The 19,924-nt window shown below is 50.8% G+C and overlaps 1 protein-coding gene across 1 annotated transcript in view; it reads left to right on the top strand.

Annotated features, from left to right (window-relative positions):
* The first annotated feature begins 2,791 nt into the window (after positions 1-2,791).
* Positions 2,792-19,924, top strand: part of LY86 (lymphocyte antigen 86) — a 39,791-nt gene continuing 22,658 nt past the window's right edge. Inside the window, exon 1 of the mRNA XM_065913001.1 lies at positions 2,792-2,969. Within this exon, the coding sequence (XP_065769073.1) occupies positions 2,843-2,969 (127 nt within the window). The 5' untranslated portion in view covers positions 2,792-2,842. The remainder of the gene's footprint in view (positions 2,970-19,924) is intronic.

Genomic DNA, 19,924 nt, shown 5'->3' with positions numbered 1-19,924 from the left:
GAAGTCAACCCCAGGTCACTGTTTACATACACATACTATTTACATGCAGGTAACTACATGCAGATAACAATACATACATGTAACAGTTACATACACGTAAGGACAGAGGATGAGATGCATGCTTGAATGGCATCACCAACTGGAGTGGGTTGCCATTTCCTTCTCCAGAGGATCTTCTCAACCCAGGGACTGAACCTGCGTTTCCCGCGTTTGCAGGCCGATTCTCTACCACTGCGCCACCTGGAAAGCCCCTAGATGCTGAAACAGCCTCTGAATGATGACTCTCTTCATAGCAAGGTCCTTTGACTTACTCAAGTCTGCAGCCCAGTCCTCAGATGAGCTGGCCTCCCTCTTGGGGCTGCTCGTGGGGCATCTCTCCTGCGGGGCTCCCCTGGTCCTTCACCCGGTGGGAGGGGCTGCTCCCAGGGGTGGAGGGGCGTGGCCTCAGCTGCTCTTTACCCTGACTGTTCAGAGCCCTCTCAAGGAGGAGACCTCAGAGGTCCCTAGAGAAAGGCTCCATGTCCCTGTCCTGGAGTCACTGCTGGTCGCAGGCTCCCAGGGCCCCCAGCTCTCACCTCCTCAACTCCGTTCACAGCACGCCACCCTCCTGCCTACTCGGACCCTGCAGCGAGACCTTGTCTGTTCTCCCAGAAGTTTACTCCCCTCTCCTCTATGGTTTTTCTAGTGGTCATGTAGGGATGTGAGAGTTGGACCATAAAGAAAGCTGAGCACTGAAGAATTGATGGTTTTCAACTGTGGTGTTGGAGAAGCCTCTTGAGAGTCCCTTGGACTGCAAGGAGATCCATCCAGTCCATCCTGAAGGAAATCAGTCTTGAATATTCGTTGGAAGGACTGATGCTGAAGCTGAAACTCCGATACTTTGGCCAGCTGATGCAAAGAACTGACGCATTGGAAAAGACCGTGATGCTGGGAAAGATTGAAGGCAGGAGGAAAAGGGGAAGACAGAGCATGAGATGGTTGGATGGCATCACTGAATCAATGGAGATGTGTTTGAGTAAGTTCCAGGAGTTGGTGATGGACAGGGAGGCCTGGCGTGCTGCAGTCCATGGGGTCGCAGAGTCGGACATGACTGAGCGACTGAACTAACTAACCTCTCCTCTGGGGCTCAGATTTCCCCTTGGTTTTCACAAAAAAGCCAGTGGTTCTTCAATTTGAATGGGTGTCAGACCTGCCTGATGGGCTTATTAAGACACAGTGCCAGCCCCGCCCAGGAGTTTCTGATTCAGTGGGTCTCTCTTGGCCTGCAGCGGAAGAATTTGCATTTCTTACAAGCTCTTGGTGCAAGTTGTTGCTGTGGTCCAAGAATCCTACTTTGAGCAACTCTGTTGAAAAGCAACATCATTGAACAAAACAAAAAAACCAGTCCCCAAATGATCACACCCTTTCCTCTCCCAAGAAATCCAAAGTATCCATCAATGAAGTCAGCTGATTTCACTGGTAATTAAGTTCCACTTACTGCGGAAAAGAAAGTTTTGAAGTTACTTTAATTCTTATTTAAGCGATCAGCAGAAACAGTCAATTTACCCAGTGCACTCAGAGAAATGCTTCTTCTCCCAGGGGAAATAGTGTTCGCTGCGGCTTCTAAAATCTGCCGGCCCCAGCCCTGACTCTGGTTTCCTCACGCTAAGGAGGAGATGGGGTTGGGCTGGGGACCAGGGGTGAGCAGCTTCGCTGTCACAATCCAGGACGCTGGAGGACGGGCGCAGGGAGGGAGACTCTTGACTTTGAATAGGAAGCGGGCCGTGACATCAGTAATCCTGCTGCTGACCCTAACCATCAGGCCCCAGGCTTCCTAGGGAAGCCCTGACTTCTCCACCCCTCTCCGCCCTTCCCACCAAGCTGAGCCCAGAAACAGAACCCAGCGCCCGTCTCAGGGCTCTTGCCTGCATCTCCTCCCCAGAGGCCACAGCAGCTGCCCCTCGGGGCACAGCCCTGCTCCCCCAGCTGAAGTCTGAATCCCGGAGTGGAAGCCGACAGGGCAAGAGCCTCATTGCAGACCTCAGAGGTCCTTCTGCAGCCCCCAAAGGCCAGATGCCACGGGCCGGCCCCAGCCAGAGCCCTGGTCCATAACCCCGCATCAGAGCCCCATTGGGACAGTATGCCGCTGATGGAAAACGCATAGAGGCCTGTGGTTCCGCTCTCCTGAGTTCACTGCCCTACCTGGGGGTGGGATTCTAGGGAGGGTGGGTCTGTGCTGGGGGCAAGGCTGCAAAGAAGGGCTGCTTATAAGGAAGGGCGGGCTGTGGGGAGGGCGGGGCTACAAGGAGGGCTGTTTGGGGGCCCAGCCAAATGGTTATGCGTTACTTGCTGCCCCCACTCTCTGAGAACAGAAAGTCAAACATCACCCACCCCAGACCCAGAATAGCCTCTCCTATTGATTCAAGCTCCAAAGTTTCAGGGAACTGCATTCAAAGGCCACTGCTAGCTGCCTTTCGGCTTCCCTAGTGGCTCGGTAAAGAATCTGGACGCTGCCTGCAATGCAGGAGACCAAGGTTCGATCCCTGGGGCGGGGTGGGGGGGTGGCGGGATCCCCTAGAGAAGGAAATGGGAAATGGCAACCCACTCCAGGATTTTTGCCTGGAGAATCCCACAGACAGAGGAGCTTGACGGGTTATACAGTCCCTGGGGTCGCAATGAGTTGGACACAACCTAGAGACTAAATCACCACCAACTGTCTTTTGCTTCTCAGTGGTTCCCCAGGAGCATAAAATAGGAGAAGTGAAACTGATCATGTCACCCCTTGATGAGGGGGAGGAAGCACATGGACGGCACTGTTATTGGGCCCTGTTACCGTGCTGGTCACACACAGGGTCTCCGCGCCATGAAAAGGTTCGCAGCCGCCCTCCTCATCTGGACTCTGCTGTCCCCCCGGAGAGCTGGCGGGGAGGCCTGGCCCACGCACACAGCCTGCAGGAACGGGAATCTGCAAGTGCTCTACCAGAGCTGCGGTAAGTGCTTTCTGAACCTCGGTTTCTGTTTACGCGAAAGGCAAGGCCCACTTGTGTGAGATGCTTGAGCGCTTTATGGGGGGGCGGGGGGGAAGGGCAGGGACACAGCGGCTGAATGGGTAGGTGTGGACCACGGGGAGCCCCGGGCAGGAGACGCGGTCTGGGCAGGAGAGAGCTGAAGAGCATGGCCAGAGGGCCAGAAAAGCACAGTGATTCTCTAGATCAGAAGGGAAAGGAAGACCTGCCTGCAATGCGGAAGACCTGGGTTCGATCCCTGGGTCAGAGAAGAGAGATGGCTACCCACTCCAGTATTCTTGCCTGGAGAATTCCATGGACAGAGGGTCCTAGGGGGCTACCATGCATAACCTCACTAACCTCACAGAGCCCCAAAAAGAGCAGACCGACCTGTGAGTCTACCAAGTCGTGAAACCTCGCCACTTCAGGATCAGAAAGAGAAGGTGCCATCAGCTCAGTTCAGTCGCTCAGTCGTGTCCAACTCTGCGACCCCATGGGCTGCAGCATGCCAGGTGTCCCTGTCCACCACCAACTCCCAGAACTTGCTCAAACTCACGTCCATTGAGTCGGTGATGCCATCATGGTGAAGCTTCCATGACCTCCCCCGATTGCTCGCCTGGGGCACCGCTCTAGGTTATGTCATTTGCAAGTTGAGTGAAAAGATCATTTACGACAAAGGAGAAGATTCCTGTCCCTCTGATGACACTGCCAGAGTGCCTCTCACAGCTGCAACATCATGTATTCATTCAACAAACACTTACCGGCAGCTGCCGATGCCATGGTTTGCTCTAGCTCTGGACATGATAAGAGGGAATGAGCCACGGCTGTTACCCTACCGGGCAAGCGTAGACACCAACCAACTCTGCAACCTAGTGAATAGAGCGCAGGGAGCCGCCGTGGTCAGGGTCTGAAGCGAGTCTTTGGGGGGTATGGTTGTTCGCAGGGGCCATCAAAACACCGCGGACCCCGCGGACCGAGGGGCTTCCACAGTAGAGGCTGCAAGTCTTGCAGGACCAAGGTGCCGGCAGGCCTCGTTTCTCCTGGGCTTGCCGGCGGCCTCCTCCTCCTCCTGTCTTCACTTGCTCTTTGTTCTGTGCCCGCATGTTCCTCGGTGTCTGTGTCCCTTCTCATGAGGACATCAGTCGTACTGGATCAGGGCCCACCCATCCAGGAAGATCCCCTGGAGGAGGAAGTGGTAACCCACTCCAGGAGCCTTGCCTGGGAAATCCCATGGACAGAGGAGCCTGGCAGGCTACAGGACATAGGGTCGCAAGGAACCGGATAGGACTGAGCGTCTGGGCACATATACACACGTTCGGCTCATAAAGGGGGCTTGAGTGGGGAGAAATGAGCCCAGTCTCAGGGTTGCATGTTGAATGAAGATGAGAGGGACTGGCTCACGATGCCATGACCTTGTGAAACATGACACGTTGGCGGTAGACAGGGGGAAAATGCCGCTCAGACTGTAGGCGGTGGAGAGCAGATGCCCTTTGAGTCTCCACGTCAGCCCCACAATAAGCTGAGGGGGGCGTCAGTGTTACACCAAGCAGAAGCTGGGCCCTCCGACTGCCGCCCAAGGAGCTGCCTCACAGATGTCCAGACTTGACTCTTTTGAAAAGAGGAAACGTTGAAGATTGAAATACACACACGCCAGTTTTTTTTTTTTTCACACACGCCAATTTTGTTTAATGGAGACGAGAAGGAAAGGCTGGGTGCTGGATGTGTTCATCGCCTTCCTCTTGCTCTTCCCTTGGGGATGGGATGCCTTCTGCTGGCCTCTGTTCATTTTCAGGGCAGGATGAGAAGCAAAACTTGAGATGAATGCCCTGCTCAGGATATGTTTTTCCAGTTCACCCTCCCATAAACGGTTGCCATGGCTGGTCCACCCCTCAGACCAGCCTGTAGCCTGCGTCCAAGCCCGGCAACCATCTCCCCCGCTGCTGCCAGGAGCAGATGCTCCAGGGAAACAGATTGCTGCCACCCGGGGAGAACTCCTCCCTCTGAAGGGGCGGCTGCTCCTTGGAGTCAGTGAGTGGGCCACAGCCTTGCTCTAAGCACACAGTGGAAGGAACGGAGGAGCCGCAGCTCTGGTCCAAGAGCGGCGGGAGGAGGAGCCAAGCATCTGGGTAAACGCCCCGTGGGAAGGGCTGGACTGGAGACGGGTGTCCTACACCAGGGATGTGGTGATGGCTGCAGAGGGTGAGGCTGAGTCTCGGCCACCAGGGAACCTGTCCTCAAGCTTGAGTTCAGCCACGTAGGATGATGAGAATAGTGATTACAGCATCTCATGTTCACGAAGGGTATGTGTGTCAGGCGTCACACTAAGTACTTTCTAAGCATTATTTTTACTTACAGATGTGTAAACTGAGGGTGCATGCTAAGTCACTTCAATCATGTCCGACTCTTTGCCACCCCATGACTGTAGCCCGCCAGGCTCCTCTGTCCATGGAGATTCTCCAGGCAAGAATCCTGGAGTGGGTTGCCATGCATCTTCCAACCCAGGGATCGAACCCAGGTCTCCTGCATTGCAGGCAGATTCTTTACCATCTGAACCACCAGGGAAACCTAGAATACTGGAGTGGGGTGCCATGCCCTTGCGTCAGACATGATGAGCAGTGAAACAACAAAGAGGGTGAGTGACGTCAGGCAACTTTTCGGAGGCCACCAGGGAGCAGAGTGGCACCTCCAGGGCACAGAACGGGCTTGGAGTAAATATTTGTGGGGTTAAAATGCATTCATCCCAGGCCCACTCTGAATCACCTGGCGTCTAGAGTGTTGTCAGAAGGCAAATGGCGCAGGGGTGGGAGCGGGAAGGAGCGTTTAGGCCGAGGACCGTGTGAGCGAAGGCTGGGGAGGAGGCGTAGACTCGGGCTGGGGAAGGGCTGGGATCCGGGGGAGGGTGAGCGATGCAGTGGGAAGGGTGGGCAGAGCCCAGGGGTGATGGGTGACTCTATGTGTCAGTGTGGCCAGGGCATGGGATGCCCAGATGGCTGGGTAAACTTCGTGTCCTGGGTGTCTCTGAGATCTTTCCAGAGGAGATGAGCACTGAACCAGTGGGCTGAGTAAAGCAGATGGTCCTCCCGGTGCGGGCGGGCAGCTCCCGAGCAGTGAGGCCTGACGCCCGCACAAAGGCGGGGGTAGGGAGTACTCACTCTCTGCCCGACTGTGAGGCTGGGGTGCCCGTCTCCCACCTGCCGTCCCCCCCACCCTGGGTCTCAGGCCTTCAGGCCACACCACCGGCCTTCATGGAGCTCCGGCTCGCAGACAGCAGACTCTGAACGTCTCAGGTTCTGTCGTCACATAAACCTACACCGTGTAACAAGGCCTCTTTCTAGGACAGGTACAGACATGGGGTATGATCACCAACATGTCATGGCCTGTGCGGGGGTTGAAAAAGAATCTCCAGGCAGGGTGAAAGGAGAATAAAATTTATTAGAGTGGGAGACACTGTTAGAACAGTGGGCTGGCTCCAGGGAGAGCCAACCCTTCAGGGGCTAGTAGCCAATGTTTATAGCCTCGAGACAGAAAAAATTCCTACTGGAAGGGTGGCGTTAGGTGATGGGTTAGGATGCTGCAGGATGGATGCTAACAGGGTAGAAATGTTACCTAATATGGAGTCAGGGACCTGGCCACTGGCCAGAGGCTCATGGCAGCAGCTGCTATGGGTTCTGTCAGTTCCAGAGATGTTGGTACAGGACTCCACGCAGAGGGCATAGGTTCAATCCCTGGCCTGGGAACTAAGATCCTCTATGATGCATGGTGTGGCAAAAGGAAAAAAAAAAAAATCAATAATCCAGGAAGGAATTGCTGGGAACCTAAATTAGCCTCATTTCAACAGCCTTAATGTCAGAGGGAGACTTTGGTGTACGCCAGGGTCAGCAGATAGGAAAGTGGTGTCCTGGGAGCTCCTCCAGAGATGGGTCTCCCTCCTGTCTTGCCAGCCATCAAGCTGCGGGGAACCAGGTGGCTGCACCCCCTCCCCGATGGAGATGCCCCCCTCGGCTACTGCATTCACTGCAGGACCGCCTCTCAAGGCGTCACACCAGTGAGGCACATAAAGACCGTGTGCTGTGATGCTGCTTCCAGGCCTGGGCTTCAGACGTCCTTGGGCACAGGGGCTCCTAGAATCCCAGTACAGGTGTGTTCACATCGCATTCGTCCAGATGTGGAAGAATCAGCAATCAAGGATTCGCTGTCTTGCGGGTTTAGCGCTTCCTTTCCCCCTTCTCTGTTCGTTTTATGATCTCAGTGGGAAGGGGAGATCGTAGGCTAGAAACTGTTCTGAACAACATAAAAATCCTCAAGGTGAAAGAAGGAACTTCACAAGCAGTTAGTGGGTGCTGGGCTTAGACCAGGAAGTGAGCAGAAGTGTCTGAAAAAGCAGAAGTCCTGCTCCATCCAAATGGTGGTGCTGCCGCAGAGAAGACGGTGACAGTCTTTACAAAAGCAAAAGGGGGAATGAAAGCAGTCGGGGGGCCTTTCTTCTGTTAAATCCTAAGACCGTTTCCAAGGCTAGAGGAAGCCCAGCCCGCGCCCCCCACCCCTCCACCCCACCGGCATACCTGCCCAAATGTCCACCAGTGCGGTTATTTGCTGCTTCTGTCACACAAAGACCGGAGGTGGACCAAAGAGTGCTGGTGATGGGAAGAGGAACTAGAGACTGGGCGATACAGAGCAGGGAGGGGAATAGTGAAACCAGCATGTGGGAGCAGGGAGGTCGGGAAGCTTACAACAGGGGAGGCCACGTGAAGCCTTGGGGTGAGCTTGGGGTCGGGAGTCCGCAAACCTCACTCCAGCCCCTGGGCAATCCTGCTTCCTCTCTGTGATAGTCAATAGGGTGTGAGAGTTTCCTGCAGGGGTGATAACAAGGTGCCACTTGGCACTGAGCGGCTTTAAAGGATTCTTAAATCCTGAGAGTTTTGGAGGCCAAGAGTCCAAAGTCAGTTTCGCTGGGTCCAAGGGGAAGCTTCCTAGAAGTTGGGACTTCCATGATGGCTCAGACAGTAAAGAATCTGCCTGCAATATGCGAGACCCAGGTTCAATCCCTGGGTCAGGAAGATCCCCAGGAGAATGGGATGGCAACCCACTCGAGTATTCTTGCCTGGGAAATCCCATGGACAGAGGAGCCTGGCGGGCTACAGTCCATGGGGTCGCAAAGAGTCGGACACGACTGAGCAACTAACGTTAGACCATTACAAAATCAAACCACTGGGAGCGACTTTTCGCAGGGCGGCAGTGGGAGCGTCTCTGAGCGTGGCGCCTGCAGGCCTGGGCTGCGCGTGGAGAAGCTGGGTGCCCTGGGAGCGGGTGGCGCGTGGTCCAGGACTCCTCCGGCCATAAATGCTGTTGTGGCCATTGCTGCTGTTACTGCTGTGATGGGGTTTTGGTGAGAGCTGGAGAGCAGAGATCTAAGTTGTATTTTCTGGCAACAGCCATGAGTGTAGATCCTGGTATTGTCAGCTAACATGCCTTGACATCAAGCAGGCAGATGGGGGGGTCAGAAAAAGTAAGAGACGTGTATACAGGTGGGGGGCGGGTTCTCCCCTCCAAACCTCAACCCCAAACAATGGTTTGGGAGAGGAGGTTAGCTGAAGGAAAGGGCCACCCGCCCAGGAACTGCGCGCCATCTGGCTGGGTGTTGGTCCTTCTCTGGGAAGCCTTGTGATGCTCCAGGACTTCCCTCTAGGACGTAGAGCAGCCGAGTGAGCGTCTCGGGAGCCCTCTGTAGTCCTCCAGGGAGCACTCTAGAGTCCTCCAGGGACCCAGCGCTATGGTACTCACCCGTCTGTCTGGGATCTGGGTGCAGCCCGGGGGGCATTCCTGAGCAGCAGGCAGAGGGCAAGCCGGCATTGTGAGGGACCCGCCTCCTTGTGGGGGACCTGCCTCCTTGCGGGGAACCCAACAAGACCGAGCGGTGCCTCCATGCCTTCTTGAGATTCTGCGCCAGTATCCCCCGCAGAACCTCTCCGCCTCCAGAACAGAGGGGAGGGTTAACCAGCCAATGGCCCGGAGGAGGAAGAAAAAGATCCGGGGCCCAGAAGGCACTGCTTCCAAGCTTCCAAGCTCCCACTGGAGGGTTCACCCGGCTGCCAGGAGCCACAGTGAGGTCAGCGGGCTCCCTTGAGTGAGGCCTGGCGTCTCTCCTCTTGCTGGGTGGGAGCTGCATCAGCCCCCAGTAGAAACCCAGAGAACGATCAGGGCTCCCTTCAACTGTTCACCCTTAGCGTCCTTTCCTGTAGCTGGGGTCTTTCATATTCGGGGGCATCTCTGTGTGTTTAGCGTTCAGTTTTGTGCTTCATATTCTATTAAGGGGTTTCCCTGGTGGCTGAGTCAATAAAGAATCCATCTGTAATGAAGGAGATGAGGGTTCAGTCCCTGAGTCAGGAAGATCCCCTGAAGAAGGAAATGGCAACACACTCCAGTCTTCTTGCTTGGAGAATTCCATGGATGGAGGAGCCCGGCAGGCCACAGTGCTTGAGGTCGCAAGAGTCCGACACAGTTGTAGTGACTAAACTGCCATCAAGTTCTATGGAAAATATCCCTTTAAACAATTAAACTCTACTTGCATAATTAATAAAACTGTAAATTTTAAAAATTGGTTTTATCACAGGCGTACATCCATGGGTCACAAACTTACTAATAGAATTGTTTTAAGCAGGTAAACAAGCACAACAGATTTCCTTAAATGCTTTAAAATCTGACAAAGCAAGCACAGGGTATCACAGTGATTGTTCGCTTCCTAGGACCCTTTTCTCAAACTGGTGTCAAGATATTGGTTGTTTTTTAGTCGCTCAGTCGTGTCCGACTCTTTGCAGCCCCACGGACTGCAGCGCACCGGGCTCCCTGTCTGTCACCATCTCCCGGAGCTTCCTCAGACTCATGTCTCTTGAGTCCGTGATGCCACCCAACTATCCCTACTGTGGATTTTACTTAATCGTCTCTACACTGATATTTATTCTTCCTTGTATTCTCACTTTTTTTGGAGTTAGAGCAATGAAAGTGTGAAAGTGTTAGTCACTCAGTTATGTCCAACTCTTTGCAACCTCATGAACTGTAAGCCCGCCAGGCTCCCCAGCCATGGAATTCTCCAGGCGTGAATACTGGAGTGGGTAGCCAATCCCTTCTCCAGGGGATCTTCCCGACCCAGGGATCAAACCCAGGTCTCCCACATTGCAGGTAGATTCTTTACCATCTGAGCCATGAAGGAAGCCCAATTATAGCAATACCTAGGTCAATATTTTCCTAGGGTATGTTCTAGACCAAACATGAAGCCTATCATTGAGACCAGCCAGGACATAGGTTTTGAATTACCAATCAGTTGATCCTGGACCTGGTGGCTGGCCAGCAAGTTGACATCTCTGAACTTGAACTTGACCTATTACATCCTGAAGACTTTTTCAGTCCCTTCCTGTCTCAGGGTTCCCTGTGTCCTGCTGCTTTTTCAGCCATTGATGCATGTTTCTCTAGGTCATTGTGAAGCATCCTAGCATCATTATGCATTAACCTGGCCTGTCAGCATTGCTAGAAACATACACCCAGCACCCTAATGTCAGAGATACAATGAGGGGATCATTTAGAAGCCACGATGGATTTTATCTTCTGCACAGCTGAGGCTCACCTTTACCATTTTTAGCAAACTTATTCTCTTAGAACAGCACTGGGTTATCTTTTTACTTGTATATTCTGTGTGTTTGCTGGTTCTGGTTTGACTCTCGTCCAGCTTTCAATCCAGTTTTTATATAAGACCATTTGAGCTGATCAATCCTTCTGTTCTAATTTTTTCCAGGCCCTTGTGTTCATATATATATTTATACACATTATATATATATAATATATATATATACACATATATATTTTTTCCTGGTTTATTCATGATGCTTTGTCTTCACTCCTACCTCCTTACAAAGATAGAAACAAATCTCTGGTTCTCTCTAGCCTATCCAAACTGGTGGAAACATTCTTGATCCCCAAAGAACTAAGAACAAGGCTTCATGCTCATCCAGTTTGTGATGTGACGCAACTTCCTTCTCATTTTGCTCAGGCTGCCTCACCCAGACAGGCCTGTGAAGTGACTCTGAAAGACAGAATCCCCAGAGATGACATCTTCAGGAGCCCCACACGGCCGGCATTGCCTTTCTCCCTAGTCCCAGAAACTGCCTGGTGTCACCCCAATCCGCAGAAGGGAGCAAGGCCCTGGTGGCCCCCTCCCAGCCGCCCCCTCCCGGCCAGAGAGGGCATTACAGCCCCCCACCCCCGCATTGGCCCGCACTCTGCTTCCAGCTCCAAGCTAGAGAACTTGGTCTCCCCGCCCGCGGTCTGCAGAGGCTGCGCAGCTGGAGGCGAGTGGAAGGAGGCGCTCCAGCCTGGGCGGGGTTCCCGGAGCAGCCGCCGGGTTCGGCCTCACGCTCTGTGGGACTGAGGCATCCGTCCCTGACGGGGCCTTGTGGCCGTCTGTTGTGGTCCTGCATGAGACTCGGCCTCGAAAGCAGCCCAGCAGCCAGGGTCTGTCCATGACGACCTATTTCTCCACGAGCCTGCTGCTCTGCAGGCATGTGGGGAGGGGTCAGCATCCTTTCACCCCCACCCCCGCACCTCCCGCAAGCACGGGGCAGACAGCGGACCTTTACAGAACTGGGAACTGTTCTGGCCAGACACAACCCCAGGGCTTCATTCCAAACGCCTCCTCATCCAGAAGAGGAAACTCGAGCCAGGGAAGCAGCGTGTCCCGAGCACAAGCCACAGAGCTGCGTGGCCGTCCCTGGACCCCCGGGGCAGCCCTGCCTCCTGCCTCCTGTGTGAACGCCACGGTGTGAACGCACCCGATCTCAGATCAAGGGTGCCACCTACACTGCGACCAGACCCTCTCCTTCCTCCTCACACCCCCAACGTGCAAAGGATCCTCATTCTAGGCGGGCCTCCTCTGAAAGCGATGTGCCCACATCCCTTCCTGCCAGGCCTGGGCAAAACAAGAGCCTCTGTGTCTGCAAGACCTACGGGGCTCATTTACAATACTGAGGGGACCATTAGTTCCGTAAAGCTCTGTCACTGCCAACTGCACATAGAAGCGACAGGTTTCACACAGCAGTGAAGGCAAGCTGCCGCCTTCTGTGGCATGAGCCCCGTCGAGGGTTCTAGCAGCGCTTAGGAAACAGATGACCATCACGGAGGACAGCTGATGAAAATAGGACAGGTGACTAGGACCCCTGAAGCCCCACCGCTGGATGCCGGCAGCCGGCTTCCTCCCGTCCCTTCTCCATGTGTACGGAAGCTTGCTGAGAGCAGCCTGCTTCTGCCATCAAGGAAAACGCCCAAGTCCCCCCGCCTCCCCGGGGATCTGCAGGCTCGGGTCTAGATCCTGGATGGTGCTATTCTGGAAGCACAGCACTGGAGCCCTGGGTCTCTGGCATCCAAATTCCAGCCTGACCAGCACCGCGCTGCTGAAATCCAAGCCGGATGGGGAGTGGACAGGAAGATCCTCTTCCAGGGTGCACAGCTTTTCTGCCTCACACTTAGCTTCGGTTTTAACTAAATGGAAGAGCAATTCTTCTGTCAGTGAACATGCACATTTCAGAAAAAAGTCCCCAAGGAGAACAGAGCATTGCCAGTGGCTCTTGGTTTATTTGAAGCAGCGGTTGAACAGCAAGTATCGTGTCCAGTCGTGTCTGAGGTTTTAGAGCCAGTCGCCAAAACGAGGAGCAGGAGGCGCCTATGCAGATGCTGCCGGCTCCCAGGGTCTCAGGGATGCCGCCTTCCTGGGGGAGCGGACCTTCAGGAAGGCAGTGACAGGAGAAGCCAGAGAGCAGAGACCCCTGTTCCCTGCCTGCCAGACTCGTCATCTCCTTACCTCTCACCCGCTCCAGAGCCCAAGTCAGATGCTCAGATACCTCCATGGAAAAGGCGAGTTGTGAAGGAACGGGGTCAGCTGTAACATACAGTAAAGGTTACAAGGACTAGAGCTCATCTCATCTCACGGAGGAAACTGCTGTTCCGCTCCATTTGATTGGAGACCTAAGACATCCACCCTTCTACTTTTTGAAAGAAAAGCTCCTAATCTAGAAGCTCAGCCTCCTGATTTATGAACATGGCAACCAGCCTGAGAGTTCTTTAACGTTGTGAAGGGCAACGAAACACTTCTGAAAGCTAGGAGCAAATCAGGCTGTAGCAACTTACAGCCTCTGCTGTAGAGAGAGGAGATGTTGGCCTGGTCACACTTTTTTATTTTTATTTTTTGAAACCTAGTCCTGAAGGGCTTCCCTTCCTGGATGTAGAATATCTGGGAAAAAAAAATCTTACTGTTCAGTTTTACCATCACTGTGCTCTGTATCAAAGCAAGACCTCCACCTGAATCCCCAAGTATTATAAATATATAAGTTAGGTATATGTGTGTGTGCTCAGGCATGTCCGACTCTTTCGTGAGCCTATGGACTGTAGCCCTCCAGGCTCATCTGTCTGTGGGATTTCCCAGGCAAGAATATGGAAGTGGGTTGTCATTTCCTCCTCTAGGGGATCTTCCCAACCCAGGGATTAAACCCGTGTTTCTTACATCTCCTGCATTGGCAGGCAGATCTTTACCACTAGTGAAAAGCCCCCAAGGTAAGGAATTGACTTCCTCAATTTGGAGTGTTCTTGCTAGCCCAAAAATCAAGTGTTCAAGCATGTCAAGTCATGCTATTTCTGTCAGCATCCCGACACCCGACCTTGCTAGCTAGATTTTGACCCAAATCTGTTGAACTGTTTCTTGCTACCTACAGTCATCACTAAAATGTGTATTTCTATTAAAAAAAGGCAAGAAAGCAGGAGGTCTGAATACGAACGACTCCGAAGATAAAACCATTTCTTTGCTCTTATCTTTGAGTTCACAACATTTAGCACCATATGTGTCATCGATAGTTGTTACAACTTAGAGGAGTAGGTTTAAGTTAAAGGGTTTCCTGAGAAATGACCAGTGACACAAGAAATCAAGTGCAAATGTATTCGAGAAACGATTCTGGGAAGAACCGGAAGAGAGTGAAGAAGTGAGTCAGGGAAGGCAGGGAGGCCGATCCGGGTCACCACTGTGGGCAGCCGAAGCCCAGTCCTTCTGGGCTCCTGGGAGACCCGGGAGACCTGCCTCGGGGCGGTCAGATCTGCAGGGAGGAGAAACTGGAGTGCTGGCCTGGCGACTTCTGCGAGTTATGGTGGTTCCTGGGCACGCCGTTTCCCAGCTCGTCCGGCTTGACTGTGAACAGAACAAGCTCACCCCACAGCCAGAGAGAGCCCCCGGCAGAGCCGTAGGCATTCCCAGGAGGACTTTGGAGAGAATAGATGCTCTGCTGCAGTATCCTTGCGCACTGAAGTCTCTCCTGTCCACAAAAGCCTCCATAAATAGGACACTGGTGAAAGAGGCCGAGACAGCCCACGAAAAGTGACCAGCGCATCCTGGAATGGCCATGCTGCGGTCTCCACACGATGGGAAGCTGTCTCGCTATAAGATCTGTGGGTAAAACGTGCCACAGGTCTTTTTATACACATAGCTGAGCTTGCCTGAAAGAACGGGAGCTCTCTGGGAGCCAAAACGGAAAGAAAACACAAAAGCAGAGTGGAAAGAGGGCTCTGAGGTTGTGTCTGCGCTCAGGCCCTGCGTCGGCCTCCACGAGCCGGAGCGGGGCTTCAGCAGCTGTGCAGGCGTCGGGCAGCCGTGGCCCGTGCTGTGCAAAATGGGAATTGAGCCCATCGTGAAGCCAGGACCTGCCAAGAGTGATAGCCCCAATAAACAGTGGATGAGAAACAAAGAAACTCATCTGACTCTGTGTGGCCTCTGGAGGAAATAACTCATCCCTGAGAACCAGGAGCTCCAGACCTGATATCAACACAGTTTTGAGACTCAAGTGTTTAGTCCCTTCATGATCCAGGAACTCCCAAGCCTAGAAATTACATTCAAGTGGGCCTTACCTGGGAATACCTGAGACATGTTGGCAGGAGAAAATGTCAGTTTTCCCCAGAGGAACACATACTCTCAGTTCAGCTTTCACACGATTTCTGAAGTTTCAGCTTACAACCCAAAATTTAAAGCCACAAGGAAATAAACCACCATAAGGGAAAGTCAGCAGAAAAACAAAATGCAGAATTCTACCTCTAAGTATATTAGATTTGGAAAATGTAAGATACAGAATATAAAATAGAGAACATGTAATTTGTTTAAAGAAGTGAAAAAGAGAATCTGAAACACAAGAAAGGAAAAAATAGAATGTCCCCCCAAAAAAAAATCTGAAAGATTTGAAAAAGAATCTGTTTGATTCTTCTGTTTGAAGCCCTTAAAATATTTAGTTGTTGAAATAAAAAGTCTCATGGCTAGGTTAGAACACAGATTTTAAAATAGCTTAGAGAGGGGGAGTTCCCTGGTGATCCAGTGGCTAAGATTCTGTGCTCCCAGTGCAGATTCAGTCCCTGGTCAGGGAACTAGATCCTGAATGCCACAATTGTGAGTTGCCTGCTGCAACTAAAAAAAAAAAAGAGAATCCTGCCTGTCGCAACAAGGATCCATATGTCACTAACTTAGAACTAACGAACTGGATAAAAGGGCTGGATATGTTATTCAAACTGTATCACAGAGAAATAAAGAGATACAGGCTTCAGCTACAAAACAAAATAGAAAAATAGGAAAAAGGCAATTTCTGAAAAAAAAATACTGGAATTTTCTAGAATGAATGAAAGACCTCAACCACCAAATTCACTGCACACAACTTCCATGTGGGAATACTACAACTAGACCCACTGGAATAAAACCACATGTTAACAAAGGAAAAAGATAACTGGTGTAAGGAGCAAGAAAAATCACATAGCAAGAAATTTTATTTAGAATGATAGCAGATTTTAATATAGCAACATCAGTATACTCAGAAAAGAGCAATCAACCTTGACTTATATATTTAGGTAACTACCATGCCAAAACAAGGGAATTAAAGACTTTTTTTGGACAAACAAAATCTAGAGTTTGTCCCTAAAAGACTCTCAGTAATGAAACTTTCTAAGGGACACTTCAGAAAGAAGTAAAATGATCCCAGAAATAAGTTCTGAATTGCAAGATGGACTGGGACAAAAGAATTGATAAATTTAAATATGCGATGAATGTAAGGATGATAAAGATATCTAATTTGAAATAGGAATGCATTTGTTTCCTATTGTTGCATAATAAATTACCCTAAAATTTAGCAGCTTAAAACAACAAACATTATTATCTCAGTTTTTAATGGCTGAATAACATTTTATATATATATATATATAATCACACTTGTTTATCCCTCATCCACTGTGGGCATTTAAGACGTTTCCACGTCTGGACTATTGTAAGTGATGCTGCTACGAACATGGTGGTACAGATCTCTTTTCCAAGTTAGCGTTTGTGTTTCCTTTGGATGTACTCCCAGAAGTAGAATTGCTAAATCATATGGTAGTTCTATTTTTAATTTTTTGAGGATCTGCCAGCTTGGATTTTGAAAATCAGCTCCCTGCTCTTTAAAGAAATGTACCTAAAATTACTGTTCTACAGTGAGCATCACATTGAATGGTGAAACGTTGGAAGCATTCTCTTTAAAACCAAGAATCGGGCAAATGAGAGTGCCCACCCTCAGGACTTATATTCAACGTGGCGCTGAAGGCCGTCACCAGCATAACAAATACAGCATCTGGAAAGGGGATGCAAAATAGTATTGTAGGCATGCAATATGACAACATAGAAATGTCTAACCTAAAATGTATGGAATTAGGGACAGTTGAATTAACAGTGTATTTTGAAATCAATGTATTGCATTATTCCAAGAGATAGCTAGTATGTGTAGCTTTGGTGAATTCACTTTCACAGCTATAGAACATATCATTTGTGCATAGACTACAATTATATACATTCTCCTTCTAATAGATATTTGGGTTGCTTCCAATTTTTCACAATTACAAACTGTTGTAATTTACGTCTCCTGATCTCAGAAAAAAGTTTCCCAGCCCAGGACTTTTCTTTCCATTTCTCTGAGGCTTAAGCCTGGGCAACGGTATGTAGCAGCATCTCTCTAGTTTCACCAGTTTTGTCTGGTAATGTTTCCATACAGTAACGGTTTTTAAATGCTATGTTCTGAAAACACACGAGCAGATGGCAAGAAAAGGCTGAACGGTATCCAAATGGTTCCAGCGATGGCGTGAAGGAGATGGGTAAGGTGTTGAGTCAGGCCTGCTTGAAACTTTGCTCTGATCGGCTCATGGGCTGTGGTTATTCAGCAGACGCACGGCTCTCGTTTATCAACCTGAAGTCCGCTTTCCCGTCTTATTTTTCATTTCAACTTGCCATCTTCCAACAGAATTCTTTTTATAGTTTTAGCAAAAGTATTTTTAATCCTCTAAACAGGAGGAAAATATAATAGGATTTTGTTGATTCAGGAAGCAGAGAAGTGATTGCTCTTCTCAACTGGGAATTTATTTTGCTGGCAGAGGCAGCTGGTTTTTCTCTCCTCTGGCATCTGGCAGTGAGTGCTTGCAGACCTGTGTCATTCATGCCATGAGATCCTACTCCGGGGTGGTCCACGCCACGTAGACGAGAAACTTCTCCCTCTTTCCCATCAGGGAGAGCTCTCTTGCAGAGTTGGAATGTCCAGCAGACGCCGTCTGGCTTCATTGCATAATGTGAGCGATGCAGGGGGAAAAAGTGGTGAGCTAGTTCTGGGAATGAGGAATTTTGCTTCCCTGATCAATACAAGACATCCTGGTAGAAACTCACGTTAGGGAACCTCTCCACCTTGTCAGGAGAAGACTCTTGAGAGTCCCTTGGGCAGCAAGGAGGTCAAACCAATCAATCCTAAGGGAAATCAACCCTGAATATTCATTGGAAGAACTGATGCTGAAGTGGAAACTCCAATACTTTGGCCACCTGATGGGAAAAACTGTCTCCTTAGAAAAGACCCTGATGCTGGGGAAGATTGAAGGCAGGAGGAGAAGGGGGTGACAGAGGATGAGATGGTTAGATGGCATCACTGACTCAATGGGCATGAATCTGAGCAAACTCAGGGAGATAGTGAAGGACAGGGAAGCCTGGCCTACTTCCTGCTTCCTGCTTCCTGGGGACACAGAGAGGAGGACATGAATGAGCGATGGAACAACAACAGACACCTTCTCAGGAAAGCTCTGTGGTCTCTCTAGGAAGAGTCAACTGCATGTCCTGGAGACACTGTGCCTCTAATTCTCAGATAAAGTATGAGTCTGTGGGCCCCCTGGAACACGTTCCTCCTTGTTCCAAGGCCTTTGTGGGGCACTCATGCTCATTCTAAATCAGGGTGGTCGGACTCAGAAACAGAGTCACTCTCTGTCCCCTTGTCTGAATGCTAACCACGAAGAGGAGGGTCTTCACCCGTGTTATGTACTGAATGTGTCTCCTCAGAACTCATATGTTGAGGCTCTAAACCCCGATGTGATGGGGGGTGTGTGTGTGTGTTCTCAGTCGTGTCTGACCCTCTGCAACCCCATGGACTGTAGCCCGAAAGAATACTGGAGTGGGTTGCCATTTCCTCCTCCGGAGGATCTTCCCCACCCATGTCTTCTGCATTGGCAGGTGGGTTCTTTACCACTGTGTTCCTGAGGAAGCCCAAAAGGTGATGGCATTTGGAGGTAATTCGGGTTAGATGAGGTCAGGAGGGTGGGGACCCATGATGGGATTAGTGTCCTTCCAAGAGGAAGAGACCAGAGTGGATGCTCTCTCTGTCTCTGCTGGGTGGGGACACGTAGAGAAGCCTGCAAGCCTGGCAGAGGGCTCCCACCAGGCCCCGAATCAGCCAGCATCCTGACTTTGGACCCCCAGACCCCAGAACCTTGAGAAGAAAGCGTTTGTTTGTCATTTCAGCCACTCAGTCTGTGGTATTTTGTTATGACAGCCCGACAGACTAAGATAGACCATCAGCTCCGTCAGTAGTCTTGCTTCCTAGGAAAAGTGTAAATTGATGTTTCGTCATGTGGCTCCGATGGGGACTTGGAGGCAGCAGTGGACAATTTCTTACCAAGTGTGGGGAGAGCAGTACTCGAGGGAGAAGAAATGTTTAATAAATTGATCTCATACTAGAAGCACAGGGGAAATGAGTCTTAAGAATTCTGCCGGCCTCCGTGTGACAGAGTGTGGCCAAAGCCACCTGGGGGGTCTTGAAGACCACGATGGGAAGGAAGCAGGGGAGGCTGAGAAAGGAAACCCCCATCGCGTCTGGCCACTCAAGCCACCCTCCCCCGACACCCATTGACAGCAATGATCCGCTGCTGCACGCCCAACTCATGGCTTCCAGGATTTGCTCTTCCTGGGGACATTCATCTCATGTCATGGAGGGCGTTTTGCCTAAACCTGGAAGGTTGAGTGGGCAAAGAAGTTGTTGATCCCATAGTGACCATAAGCCCCTCTCCTGATTTCTCCCAGGGAACAAGCTTCTCCCAAGAGAACCTGCCTACCATACCGGGAGGGAATGTAAAATGCACAGTCACTCTGGAAAACAGGTTGTTTTTTGTAAAACCAGACATGCGCTTACCGTAGAACCTAGGAACCTCAGTCCTGGGTATGTATCCCAGAGAAATGAAGACTATGTTCACACAAAAACCTGTGTGTGAAAGATCATGACAGCTTTGTTCATGATGGCCCCAAACTGGACCGATGTCCTTCCACATGAAGGACAGGTGTGTAGTTAGGCTGTGAGATATCCATATTGTGGAACAAAGCTCCTGAGATACACAGCTGCCTAAATGGGTCTCCAGGGCCACTTGGAGAAAGAAAAAATCCAATCTTAAAAGATTGCATACGTGCTGATCATTTTATAATGTCTCAAAACATTGAATCACTATGCTGTATACAGAAAACTAATACAATGCAATATTCTAAGTCCACTATAGTCAAAAATAAATATGTACATATTTTTATATCTTAATATATATATGATAAGTTAAGA

Source organism: Muntiacus reevesi, chromosome 20, assembly GCF_963930625.1.
Source record: "Muntiacus reevesi chromosome 20, mMunRee1.1, whole genome shotgun sequence".
In the NCBI taxonomy this organism is placed as follows: domain Eukaryota; kingdom Metazoa; phylum Chordata; class Mammalia; order Artiodactyla; family Cervidae; genus Muntiacus; species Muntiacus reevesi.
Note: the sequence above shows the minus strand (reverse complement) of the source record. Positions and strands in the feature narration are given on the sequence as shown.